The 14,312-nt window shown below is 42.1% G+C and overlaps 1 protein-coding gene across 3 annotated transcripts in view; it reads left to right on the top strand.

Moving 5' to 3' along the window:
* lrrc3b (leucine rich repeat containing 3B) overlaps positions 1-13,170 on the top strand; it is a 38,203-nt gene extending 25,033 nt beyond the window's left edge. For all 3 annotated transcript variants that reach the window (XM_078421011.1, XM_078421001.1, XM_078420991.1), the window contains exon 2: positions 9,498-13,170. In XM_078421011.1, the coding sequence (XP_078277137.1) occupies positions 9,643-10,422 (780 nt within the window). In that variant the 5' untranslated portion in view covers positions 9,498-9,642 and the 3' untranslated portion in view covers positions 10,423-13,170. The remainder of the gene's footprint in view (positions 1-9,497) is intronic.
* The last annotated feature ends 1,142 nt before the right edge of the window (positions 13,171-14,312 follow it).

The raw sequence follows: 14,312 nt of genomic DNA, 5'->3' as shown, positions 1-14,312 counted from the left end.
GACGACGGTGACTAATGTGGGCCTAAAGTTGTTGCGCTATCGGGTACCATTTTGCCTGTAGTTCAGGAACAAACAAACAAACAAACAAATGAGAGTTTTAGTATATAGATGACCCAAAATGGAACAATCAAATTCTTACTTGCAGCAGCACAAGAGCTATGTAAACATAGAACTCTGTAAACACCATAATAAATAACAAAGTTAAAATAATCTTGCAAAATACAATGCCCAGAAAGAAGTCTATGTAGTTCGGAGCTTATTTGGAGGTTGTAATGTTTAATAGCGTGATGGGTGTAAGAAGCTGCTCTTGAACCTGGACGTTACAGTTTTCTGGCTCCTATATCTTCTTCGCGATGGCAGGAGTGATATGAGTGTGTGGCCAGGGTGGTGTGGGTCTTTGATGATGCTGGTTGCTTTTTTGAGGCAGCGACTCCTGTAGATCCTTCTGATGGTGGGGAGGTCAATACCTGTGGTGGACTGGGCAGTGCTCACCACTTTTTGCAATCTTCTTTGTTCCCGGGCGTTCGAGTTGCCGAACCAGGCCATGATTCGACCAGTCAATATGTTCTCTACTGTACACCTGTAGATGTTCAGGTTGAGATACTGAATCTCCTCAATCTTCTAAGGAAGCAGAGGCATCACTGAAGGATAACAGCAAAGTTCAGTTTCATTTATTCAATATAATATATTATACTTATGATCCCCACGTGAAAAACAGTAAAATAATTGCAGAGATTTATTTCCTAAATTCAAACAGATGGGCGAAAGAATATTTTTTGGTGTCATGGATAGGGATCTTGCAGTAAACGGGTTTCTAATTATGTTTATTGTGTCCATGGAGAGAATGACGTGTAAAACCTGTGAAGATGTTATGTGCCTGTGAGCTGTGAAGGAAAGTGATACCTTAAGAAACGGTGTCATGTGGTTTTGTCTCGTTTACACAATGTTTGCATGTTTGCTGGTTCCTTGTTTCAATGAGTGCCAGTATACTTAAATCTACAGAATGATTCAAAAGGTAACTACTGTATAGCATATGACACTGGCAGCGAGGATGGGAGAAGGGGTTATGGAGGTCCCAGGCAATCGGAGGTCTTTTTAACTTTAACTTTAACTTTTCTTCCACAGAGGTTCGAGTCTGCAGATTGTTTCAAGTATTTTTTGTTTTTGTTATTATAGAAAGTAAAGCCTGCTGAGTTTGCAAATTTGCAGATGCTTGGCAGCATGGACATACCTTGAACATGAAACCACATCAGAATACACACAAAAAAGAACACAAAATGGCAGAAACATAAAGATGGGATATATTTGAAGGCTAAGGAATCAAAGTAAAGTACAAGATATGTTTTAATATTAATTTGGAGTGTTCAAACATGTCTCGAGCTTCAACAACATTGTGAAGCCTGCAGGAGACAATGTTAACATAGAAACATAGAAACATAGAAAATAGGTGCAGGAGTAGGCCATTCGGCCCTTCGAGCTTGCACCGCCATTCAATATGATCATGGCTGATCATCCAACTCAGTATCCCGTACCTGCCTTCTCTCCATACCCCCTGATCCCTTTAGCCACAAGGGCCACATCTAACTCCCTCTTAAATATAGCCAATGAGCTGGCCTCAACTACCTTCTGTGGCAGAGAATTCCACAGATTCACCACTCTGTGTGAAAAAAAACGTTCTCATCTCGGTCCTAAAAGACTTCCCCCTTATCCTTAAACTGTGAACCCTTGTTCTGGAGTGAAATGCACTGATCTGTGAGTTGAAGAAATTATTTTCTTGAATCTTAAGGTGAATCTTGACTCTTATGCAACACTACCAAATTTCTTGGCAAAATGGAGTACAGTAGATGAACTTGGATACTCGAGGACAGAACATGCTGGAGTAACTCAGTGGGTCAAGCATGATCGCTGGAGAACTTGGTTAGGTGATGTTTTGGGTCCAATGCTTGTGAAAAGTCTGGCTCCTGGGAATAGGTGCAAGTTTACACGTGTTTGCCTATCAGTGTAGTTGCAGTGTAATCGCCTTTTTTAACTAAAAAAAATTTATTCAATTACTTACAATAATAGGTAGAGTATGAAATAAATCAAAACAAAACCCACCAACATCATACAAGTCAAACAAATATTCTTCAATACTAAATATACTATTATACAACTATATTGCCATCCTTATTAAGGATGCATTCCACCCCCGCGGTGCCCAGAAGTCCCAGAAATCCCACAGGGCTCCCATGGACAGCGTGTAGTCATTTGGATAGCTTCACCTGTTTGTTTCCTCCTTTATAAAGTGTAAACCTGTAATCTGTTGAGGAATATGTTACAGGATTTCTACTGACGAGACTGTGCTGTTCATTTATATCTTGTTATATGGTTTGCATCATTCTTGCAGTTCAGTTGGAGATTGATAGTTTACTTGCAGGTCTTTTTCATTGAATGAGTGACAGTGATATTCTGTTTAGAGACCAGTTCAAAGCAACCCACAGTATCCACAGTTAAACTATTCAAGTAAATTAAACTGAGACGCAACGAGTCCCACATAGCACAGAATGGAACAACAATCCAAGGGTGATCTCACTATAATTACACTCAGTTGGCTACACTGAGCAGACCACATCACTGGCATGTCTGACGCCAGACTCCTGAAACAAATGCTCTATTCCAAGCTCCATCGTGGGTGGAGATCACCAGGCAGAGAGTGGAAAAGATTCAAGGATGTTGTCGAATCATCCCATTCAAAAAAATAAAACTTCTCTCCACTGACTTCTGGCCCACGCCAGCTGAAAGTGGTAAAGGGGGTTTCAAGATAAGGTACAGAACTTGAAAGCATACACAAAATGCTGGAGTAACTCAGCGGGTCAGGCAGCATCTCTGGAGAGAAGGAATGGGTGACGTTTCGGGTCGAGACCCTTCTTCAGAACTTGAAAGCCATTCACCGAGAGCACCCAGCAACCTGGCATAAATAGTGGCGGGATTCTGCCCACCTGCTGCCCAGTCAGCCCCCCGACTGCTCCATCGGTGGACATGTCTACGGTTCCCACATTAGCCTAGTCTCTTTAGAACAAGAGTGGAAGTAAGTCAACCTGAAAAGGCTAGACCAGGAAACAACTTCAGCCACCACATCCATCCTCCCCCCACCCCATCCCCCCCACCCACCCCCCCACCCCCCCCCCCAAACAGTGATATCGAGAGATATAGAATATATGAATTAAAGATATGCAAATAATGAACGATGATCAAGGCAAGGTGGAGCTCACAATAGTCCATTGTTGGCTGTGGGCCAAGTGATAACGAGTTATACAGGCAATGAGATACAACAGGACAACAGTGAAACTAGTGCGGCGACTAAGGTGGGGGAGGGACAAAGAGTGAGGGGATGCAAGGGTTACTTGAAGTTAGAGAAATCAATAATGATCTCCTGGCCCAGAAGCGTTAATGGGCCTTCTTTTACCCCAGCTATCCTGCAACACTGGAATGAGAATTTGGAATGAGACATGAAATTGAATCCAGTGTTGAAAGTGCAAGCAAATGAACCCCTGAATGTGAGTTTGGATGGTCGACACCTAATTTACAGTTTTGCACATTGTGTTAAGGAGGACATCATTTATATCCCTTTGGTCAAACCATCACATGGATGTTCAGCAATATAAGCCAATTTGGAAGCACATGCTTGTAGATGCAACTACACTGTATTGTCAACAGCTCTATGGCAGTTTCTAAATTTGTAATAAACTCTGATCAGATCTGTGCTTTAATAATAATAATAATAAGCATTTATTTTATATAGCGCCTTATCGGGTGCTCAAAGTGCTTTACAAAAACAATCAACATAAAAACAAACAGACAAACTATCCTAACGGAAAAGCGGCGAATAAACAACGCCAGCGTCCTCTCACGTCAGGGTCCGGCAGTAGACAACAAAAAGCACAGGACACACAGATACAATTTTTACACAAACAGCCATCACAGTGATTGCTCCAGGCATACCCTCACTGTGATGGAAGGCAAAGAAAAGTCTTATCTCCTCCTCATTCTTCTCCCGTGGTGCCACGAGGTGATCGAGGCTCCCAACTTTTTGAAGCCCCCACCGGGCGATGGAAAGTCCCAGGGCCGAGCCGAGCAGGCCAATGAAAGTCCTGAGCCCCCACTGGGCGATGGAAAGTCCCAGGGCCGAGCCGAGCCGAGCAGGCCGATGAAAGTCCTGAGCCCCCACTGGGCGATGGAAAGTCCCAGGGCCGAGCCGAGCAGGCCGATGAAAGTCCTGAGCCCCCACCGGGCGATGGAAAATGCTGCGGCCGGGCCACGCAGGGTGATGAAGGGCCTGCGAGCGGGTCGATCGTACCTCGCGCTTCGGGGCGGTCGAAGCTGCTACGGCTGGAGCTCCCAAAAACCGGCCGCCAGCCAGGGACCTGCGAGCTCCCGATGTTGCGGTCTGCAGGGCCCACGGCCGAAGCCTCCGAGATGGTAAGTCCAGGCCCTGCGACCGGAGTCTTCAAGGTCGATCCCAGCTGGAGGCCGCCGAGAAATTATTTGGCCTTCGCAAAGGTGTGTATTTACTCGAACATGTCGAGCAGTCCAGTTTTTTTTCTTGATGGTCCATCAGTTCATCATTCTATAAAAGCTGGTACAAGGTGTAAATGAGGAGCGTGCACATGTAGCGTATGCTCCCACAGCTGGGAGGCTGGTGCATGTCATCTTAGATTAGTACCTCAAACATGCAGAAGCCACAGAAGGTAAGTGGGTAAGCAGGCATCACACTTTACCTGATTTACTATTGCTGCGCAGCAGACCATTGCATGTTTGAACAAGGCTGTGGCAATGCCTGATTACAGAGGAATTCAGCTGTTGCAAGAGTGAAGGAAGGATGTGGTTGCAAAAGGCTTGGGGTCAAAGGGGGTGGGGTGGGTTGCAACAGGAGTGTCTGAGTTTTTAGGCAGTGTGGGAGGAGGGGAAAATTACAACCTTGATAGTTTGGTCAGGGCAAGGGAGTGTGGTCACCATCATCAGAGGGAAGAATGAATATGCAATGATCAGATGAGGAGGGTGTGAAGGTCATGATCACATGAGGTCCAGTGGTGAAGAGCCCAAAATAAATCCATGGAAGAGACTAAGTAAAAATAAGCCCTTTAAGTTGTGCAGACACTGGACACATCCCTTTGAGAAGGTTGTTATTGGGAAGGTAAAATTATTAAAAATGTAGATTTGCAGTGATTCAATATTGTTCAAAGATCCCAGCAATAATAACTGGTTAACTATATTAATAACATTACAATACTTTTGAAAAAACTCATTAGCCAATCTTATCAACGTGTTCTTTTTATTTAATCATGGAACAGCCTTTGTGGCACATTGTGAATTAAAATCCACCATTTCCTCTCCTAATGCATTGTAGCTTTTCACCAATGGCAGACTTGAATTGCTTTTTGCAAGAAGATACTGTTCTTTTTCCAATTAAGCCTTTTTTCCTTTGTATTCATTTGAACTTGCACTTACAACTCTGGTTAGCATCATTACATTTTATTTTCTTTATCTTTCTTTCTTTCTGAAAAATGGATCAGAACATAAAAGATCAGCCAAAGACAAGGAAGATTGCAAATGCTGGAATCTAGCACAAAAATTAGAATGTTGGAAGAAATCAGCAGGACAAGCTTAATCCAGAAGTTATTCCAACATTTTATTTTTGTTATGAAAGATTGGCTACATGAAAGAAATGGAAAGTAGGGGCAAATGGACATTGTGCACGTTGAATGAGGGTTAGCAGAGATGGATGCAAGATGTCCAGTTCTTTACAGTGTTGAGTTGATCCTGAAAGTAGGAAACAATCTTGAAATGTTCTGTGGATATAGAAGTTTAGTATTCTCTGAGGCATAGAGTGGAGAAGAGGGTTTAACTGATTTTTAAGAAGGTATATGTAGGTTGGAGTGCTGGACAACATTGAAATTGCACCATTTGGAAAATCACTTGGATAAAACAGAGACCTAAGAGTTCAGGCACTTCCTTGTAAGTGTGGTCGGAATAAAACCACAAAATTATCACACACAAGTCCAAATGTAAAGACATGGAGAAAAAGAATAAAGAAGTTGAGATAAATTTGTAAGTAGTATTATTACGACCCCAGTTAGAGTAACATATGCAACATCAGGTGCAACGTGGCATACAATGGAATAAAGTCTGTGTGAGAATTCGATGGCAACAATAGTCACAAAGTGGGGAATTCTGACAAAATAATCAAACAGATTTTATAGTAAGAAAGAACTGCAGATGCTGGTTTAAATCGAAGGTAGATGCAAAATGCTGGAGTAACTCAGCGGGACAGGCAGCATCCCTGGAGAGAAGGAATTCTAAACAGGTTTTATATATTTTTATTCAAGACCTCTCAATAAAATAACTAGGGACTGTTTACTTTGAGGAACGGTGATGAGGGTCATAGTAAAATAGTAATAAATGTTATGAGCTTGTGATAAAGTTGTCATATTTTTTGGAAATTTACTCCCTATTTTGTTAAATGCACTTTATAGTAATGGCAACAAGTTCTAATACTTAAATTTGAAATTAGTGAAAACAATTTCTGAGTACAAAGTGTTGAATTTCTCTGTTCAGTAGACTATTGACGGCACAGTGGTGCAGCGGTAGAGTTGCTGCCTAACAGCACTAGAGACCCGGGTTTGATTCTGACTGCGGGTGCTATCTGTACGGAGTTTGTACATTGTTCCTGTGACCACTCCGGTTTCCTCCCGCATTCCAGGTTTGTAGGTTAATTGCTTCTGTAAATTGTCCCTCATGTGCAGGAGAGAACTAGTGGATGGGTGAACATTAGTTGGCACAGACTCAGTTGGTCTAAGGGCCTGTTTCCTCATCGTATCTCTAAACTAAATTCTTTTTTTATGGGAGAAGTAGATAAATAAGTACGGTCATTCAGGGAAGAGAAAAGCAGGTGATTATTTGTATGTTAATCATAGTGTGTTGGATTATTATTCTGCAGAGTGCCTTCCTTTATACCTGATTGGACGGTGACATTTTTGGCTAAAGTGCATAACTGAGGTTGAGAGATCGTGGCAATTAAATTAATTTTGTAATTGATTGGTTAAGGGTGGGCACAGACTCAATAAGCCATTTGGCAGCCTTGGACACATTGTAAAATTTCCTTTCTCTTTACCAATTGCATTGCTTTTACTCAAGTCTATTTTTGGAAGCAATTCGCCATTATGCTATTATCTTTCAAAGATATTGCTTCCTCAGTCTACTTGCTATTCGGTAATCCAAAGTAAATGCTAGAATTGATCCTTGGCTCTAATTTCTCTTTCCCATCATCTTGGATTGTATATTTAATTTAATGCTGTTATAAATTACTTTTTGAATATTGGTGTCCCATCTTCGTAATTCTTTCTCCTGAATGTTTTATTTGGCAATGTGGAATGTTTAACTGGACTTAGCCTAAGCGAAAACTCTCTTATTGCTTTGTGTCACATCCCTATAACAAGACGAGCCTCCAGACAGCCTACTTTATTCAGAGTAATTCCTACTTTTAGAAACCCGCAACTCAAGTCTGCCTCTATTTAAATAGTCTGACTTAGGCAACTCTCCAATTCTGAGGTGTTTTTGTTTGCAGTTTTTCATCTTGATTTACTCATACCCTGTGACTGTCTTGCTTCTATCTCTACTTCATCTGCCTCTTTTTTGTCAAAGGAATGAATCTGAATTTCAAGTGTACCATGTACTTAAAGAATTAATATTCACTGCAGAGTGTAACTTCATGGATCTATCTACTTTAGCATGCCTTGTTTGCTTTACTTAAGTTTGGCGGGTCTGTTTGATTTTCTTCTATGGAAGCCTCCTGCCAGAATTCCAAAGGACTGAAACATTATTCAGTAAACATACATCTTGTATTCACTGGAATTTAGAAGGATGAGAGAGGATCTTATAGAAACATATAAAATTCTTAAAGGATTGGACAGGCTAGATGCAGGAAAAATGTTCCCGATGTTGTGGGAGTCCAGAACCAGGGTTCACAATTTAAGAATAAGGGGTAAGCCATTTAGGACTGAGATGAGGAAAAACTTTTTCACCCAGAAAGTTGTGAATCTGTGGAATTCTCTGCCACAGAAGGTAGAGGAGGCCAATTCACTGGATATTTTCAAGAGAGTTAGATTTAGCTCTTAGGGCAAAAGGAATCAAAGGATATGGGGAAAAACCAGAAACGGGGTACTGATTTTAGTTTTAGAAACGGGGTACTGCTTATTTACATCGGCGAAACCAAGCGCAGGCTCGGCGATCGCTTCGCTGAACACCTGCGCTCGGTCCGCATTAACCAAACTGATCTCCCGGTGGCCGAGCACTTCAACTCCCCCTCCCATTCCCAATCTGACCTTTCTGTCATGGGCCTCCTCCAGTGCCATAGTGAGGCCCACCGGAAATTGGAGGAACAGCACCTCATATTTCGCCTGGGCAGTTTGCAGCCCAGTGGTATGAACATCGACTTCTCCAACTTTAGATAGTTCCTCTGGCCCTCCCTTCCCCTCCTCCTTCCCGGATCTCCCTCTATCTTCCTGTCTCCACCTATATCCTTCCTTTGTCCCGCCCCCCTGACATCAGTCTGAAGAAGGGTCTCGACCCGAAACGTCACCCATTCCTTCTCTCCCGAGATGCTGCCTGACCTGCTGAGTTACTCCAGCATTTTGTGAATATACTGATTTTAGAAGATCAGCATGATCATATTGAATGGCGCTGCTGGCTCGAAGGGTCGAATGGCCTACTCCTGCACCTATTTTTCTGTTTCTACATTTTTTTGGACCTTTCCTGAGAGCAACATTTTGCAAGATTCTTCTTGGGAGGAAATTACCACAACTGTGTTCAATGGGATGATTGAAGAGAAAGGTTTAAGGGAGTGTTCGAGAATGGTGAGAAGTGGAAAAGGACAAAAGAGTTGATGAAGGGAATGGAAGTGCTGGAGCACATTGTGTAGGGAGGAAATGCAGAAGACAAACACAAAAAGCTGGAGTAACTCAGCAGGTCAGACAGCATCTATGGAGAAAAGGGATAGGTGATGTTTCAGGTCGAGAAGAATCCTCACCGGAATAGGTGAAACATCACCTATTCCTTCTCTCCAGAGATGCTGCCTGTCCCGCTGAGCTACTCCAGCATTTTGTGTCTACTTTCAATTTAAACCAGCATCTGCAGTTCTTTCCTACACCTATTCCTTTACTCCAGAGGTGCTGTCTGACCCACTGAGTTACTCTAACCTTGTGTGTCTGTCTTCAGCTGGAGCACATTGCTTGACTGATGAGCCATGAATGGTGAAGATGAGGCATGGGTGAAGCTGAGATGGAGGAGTGCAAACTGGGATGTGCACTTTAGCGAGTACAGGGAGAGGTTAAACTATCACTTGGAAAATCTTGCAATCAACATCAAGGATTGTTGAGTTCACCATAGTCTGTATTTTAAATAAACTGTCCATTTTAAAATTTTGCTGCATCATTTATAAAATGCATACATTTCTGTTTCAGATAAAATACTTCTAAACGTCATGTAAGTGGGCAGTGTGTGTGACCTGACCAAGATGCCTGCGGAAAAGGAAAGAATCATGACAGTGCTCTGGACACACATTGTTGGTTGAAGTAACTGGCCATGTGATTATGCAGACATCCCAGCATGAACCTGATGGACCTATTCCTAGCTCGCTCTCTCTCCACATATTTTTTGCTGCAAAGTTTTGTGCTCTTGATACTGTGCTTTCACACCACCAGCATGTGTCCTAAGGGGTGCCTGTGTTCTCACATCAGCAGCTTAAATGTAAGCTGCAGCAATGCGAACCTTAAAGAGATTCCCAGGGACCTGCCCCTAGACACTGCCTTACTTTACTTGGACTCCAATCAAATCAGGTCTGTTCCCAATGAGATCTTCAAAGACCTGTATCAGCTCAAAGTACTTAATTTGTCCAAAAATGTTATTGAATCCATAGAGGAGCAGGCGTTCAAAGGGGTGGTGGATACCTTGCAGACTCTCGATCTTTCGAACAACAAAATTAGAAGCGTGCACAAAGACACTTTCAGTAAGCTCAAAGGCCGAGCCCAGATTTCTGACAATCCGTGGCATTGTGACTGCACCCTCCAGAAGATACTGCACGACATGCCCTCCAAACATGAAACAGCCAGCAACATTATCTGTGAGACCGCCGTCCTGGAGCAACACACTGGCAAGTCCTTCCTCAATGCTGCCAAAGAAGCTGACCTCTGTAACCTGTGGAAAAAGACAACCGATGTGGCAATGCTGGTCACGATGTTTGGCTGGTTCACCATGGTAATATCTTATGTGGTGTACTATGTGCGACAGAACCAGGAGGATACAAGAAGGCATCTTGAATATTTAAAATCACTCCCAAGCAAGCAAAAGAAGCCGGAGGAATCGGATGACATTAGTACTGTGCTATAATGAGGTGGGAAATGCTTTCATAAAAAGGGTTTGAAATGGAGCTTATTCTGTGGATATTTAAGTTATTCCCACTCAGCAGAAAAGTAGCCAACAAGTCTAACTGCAAATAACATTGGAGGTAGTGATTTTTAAAAATCCATGATTTATGGAATGGAATGGAATACTTTATTGTCACATGTGACTAGGCACAGTGAGATTCTTTGCTTGCATACACAACGTATACAAATAGCAGCCACCTACGGCGCTGACAAAGTTACAAAGCACGCCGGCTCCTCCTTTTGTTCTTCCCCCCTCCCTCCTCCCTCCCACCTCCCTCCCACACATCGGTTCCTCCACACCGGGCCCCCATTGTCCTTTGTTCTCCCACCCTCCCCAATTGGGTAAAGATAGAGAAAGAAGACATCTGTTTTGTAATCTCTACAAACACTTTAATCAGTAGCAATTATGGCCATGGGTTCCCTCGGTATGAAGCAAATGAGGGAGTTAAAAGCTTGAAAAAATCTAGTGAATGGTATTCATGTATCACATGGCATTCCTTAGTCTCATATTTTATTCAAACGTGTTCTGACTTGGTGAAAGGGAAGACATGCAAAGGCGATAAGCATCCAGTTGCTACAGTAATCACTTCCTGACAATAATCAGTTGATAGTGGAAGAATGTGCCGGGTCACTTTTAGAACTCCTTGATGCATCACTGTGGACACAGTCTACATGAGAGTTTAATTTGAATGATAACCTTGCAAGAGTGTTTGCAAGTGACTGACAGAGGCAGTAAAGTTTTTTTTGCTTCTCTGCTCACATGTTTGGAGTTCTGCAGGTAGACATGCTTGCATCCTACCTGAACTGGCAGCGGAGTGAAAAGTATAAAGTGGCCCACTTAGTGAAATGACCCTGGTCTCACGGGAGAGTTTCTGCATCTTCTGGCAACTCAGCTCGTCTGGGACTAGGTCAGCAGGACTCAGCCACTGTACCAGTTCCCGTCACAGCTGGGACAGCTTGCTGCTGTCAGCTGGTTGTGCAATGCGATCAGCCAAAGGCTGGGTGGGCAAGGGTTAGACCCGAGCTGAGAAAACAAAGATCAAAGAAAGGGAAAGATCACTGAGTAGGAAAAGACTAGGAAAGCTATTCTTGGGGAACATTTCTACCAAGCTGCCGAGTAAAAACAAACAGGAGGGAAGGACAAGAATAGATCTGGAACTCCACTTGCAGGATATCTGTAACAAGCTGAACCCTACGGGCCAGTGGGCACAGCTAGCAAAGGTGAGGGTCCTAACCTTTGCATAGTTGTCAATCTAAAAGTAGCACTAGAATCAGAATAAACTTTTGATCACTGGTTATCGTCATAATAAGAATAATTTCTGATTTTGTCGGTCTCATCTTCTGCATTAATTCAGGTAAAGGACAAAATTACACCTTAAATGTTTGGTTCATCCAGGATAAAATTTGAATGTATAGCCAAGATCCACAAAATAATGTAAAATATCTACCAGAATAGATATTGTACCTTTTTGGATTAATTGTACCCAGTTTTAATTGGCCTGTGTCAATGGACTGTCCCACCCTATGAGAATATAAACTCGAGCTGGCATGAAGAAATAGCACACTCAGTATCAAAATTCATGTGCACCTGTGCCTGCCAGTCTGCTGGGAGGCAGGCAGTTAAATTCCTTACTGATTTTATTATGGGTATTATGGCAAAATGAGGGTGGGTCTATTGTAGCAACAAAAGGAGCTGGGTTTCTCTATGACTTGTCTCCTGCAGCTCATTTGACCTGAGATACAAAGTGAAAATGGGTTTCATTCTTCAGAGATCTGTTTGTTGGTGTGCTGAGACCTGAATATATGGGGTTTTGGAAGAGGAATATAATATTCAGCCGCTTAAAACTGAATAGAACTAGAACTGTCTCTCAAAAACTGAGACACATGGAACGGTGGATGCTGGAATCTTGAGCAAAATGCATAGTGCTGAAGTAACTCACTGCGTCAGTCGGGACAGCAACTGTGGAGGGAATAGTCGGACCATAGTTTGGGTTGTCAAAAACTTACTTTATATTACATCCTGGCTTAGCAAACATCTAGTTATCTCAGTCTCAGATTTTTTATTGACCCAGTATCAACACATTTTGGAGAAAGAACCCAATTTCAATTTCCCTTAATGTGAAATAACCAAATGCTTTTGTTTGACATTTAAGATGATGCCAAGATACTTTTTGTGCACATTCTAAATGGATGGTGTTATCAGCAATGGATGTGGAGAATGTAAGTTTAAGCATCCCTCCCATGCAAAATTACTCTGCCAGTGCTCATTCTCACAATCAAAATAGACACTTGGAGTACAACGCAGCACTCAGTACATGAGGCTGTATCCTATGAATTGGTCACCATTTGGTGTGAAAAAGAAAATGCTATTCTACCAAATCAATGGCAGCATATGGGACAGTTGTAACAAAGGAGCAGTGTGCTTGTTTCACTAAGGAGTTAATGAGATGGGAATGGGGGTGCTGAGTTGAGTTGAAACAGCACCAACAGATAGTTCTCCTGACCTAGTAACGCTGACCATTTTGCGTCTTAAGATCAAGCACAATCTAGTACTGAATGATCCTGATCTCCTTTTTAAGTGCCTCAAATCTGTTTGCCTGTTTGTATCAAATCTTGGATAATTTCTGCAAGAAAATAAATTTTGTTATCTTTCATCTGATGTCTGTAGCAAATGCATTTGTATATTATAGTATTCATATTTTGTCCAGCTACCTTATGTCATGCTTGTATTGAGTCTTAGATTAAAATAAATGCCAGATAATTAAGCTGTTTTCTTTTTCTTCTCTCATTTTTTAAATGACTAATGGATTATTCTTTAAAAGTATAAAATGAATTGTGGATTTTGTTTAGATCAGTCGAATGGTAAAATTGATATCAAGAATTGCATTTTTTAAATTCCCGGTCTTTTTATCCACACATATATCCAAGCTGGTAAAATTAGATAATCAGAGTGACTAATCTTTGACATTTTTGCAATAGAGGACAGTAGTTATTAGACTATTAGTCTAGAGGCCAAGTGTATCAATTTTCTAATAAAATAAGCTAGTATCAAACAATGATAAAAAAGTGTGGCATTAGTGAATGGCTGTAATTAGTAAACCGTGGTTGGTATAGCCGAAGGAGCAGATACCAACCAATGTGATTGTATCCTAATTACTAAATGAACCTGTGTGTGAGAGGGTATTAGTGGGAGAGTGTATTAGCGTGAGAGTGTGTTAGTGTGTGTGAGTGTGTTAGTGTATGTGTTAGTGTGTATGTGTGTGTGAGCCTGCATTATTGGAGGGGGGGGGGGGGGTGTGTTAGGGGGGGGGGAGGGATTGACCACAATGTGATAGCACCTCCCCTTTTATAAGACAAATACTGATTGCATTGCCAGGAATGTCCACATTGCAAGAATAGAGATAAAAATCCAGATCTGCATCGCTAAACAGTCCTGATTGTTTAAGGGGTATTAAAGAACCTGAAGGAGAAAGGGACAATGTGCTGCCAAGGATAAAACATTAGGAAGAGACTTCTATGGAAGTATAAACAGTGCATAGACCATTGAACTAAATGTACTATGAATTTTTAGGGAATGGAAATTCAATTGCACAGCACATGTTTGAAATGGAAAACTGTTGATGATGAGTGATCAGCATTATTGTGTGTGATTGCTTCATGCATATAATGTGCTTGTTGATGGGCACTGGGTGTGCCCATTGTGGTCAGTCAACATTCAACATGCCGAACATTACTTCCACATCAGTGAAATGCACAAGCACACTGAAAAATGTGAATGGTGCTCAAACACAGGAGATTGTCAGCACAGGACCCACGTGAGCACAGGACCCACGTGAGCACAGGACCCACGTG

Source organism: Rhinoraja longicauda, chromosome 2, assembly GCF_053455715.1.
Source record: "Rhinoraja longicauda isolate Sanriku21f chromosome 2, sRhiLon1.1, whole genome shotgun sequence".
Taxonomy (NCBI): Eukaryota; Metazoa; Chordata; class Chondrichthyes; order Rajiformes; family Arhynchobatidae; genus Rhinoraja; species Rhinoraja longicauda.
Note: the sequence above shows the minus strand (reverse complement) of the source record. Positions and strands in the feature narration are given on the sequence as shown.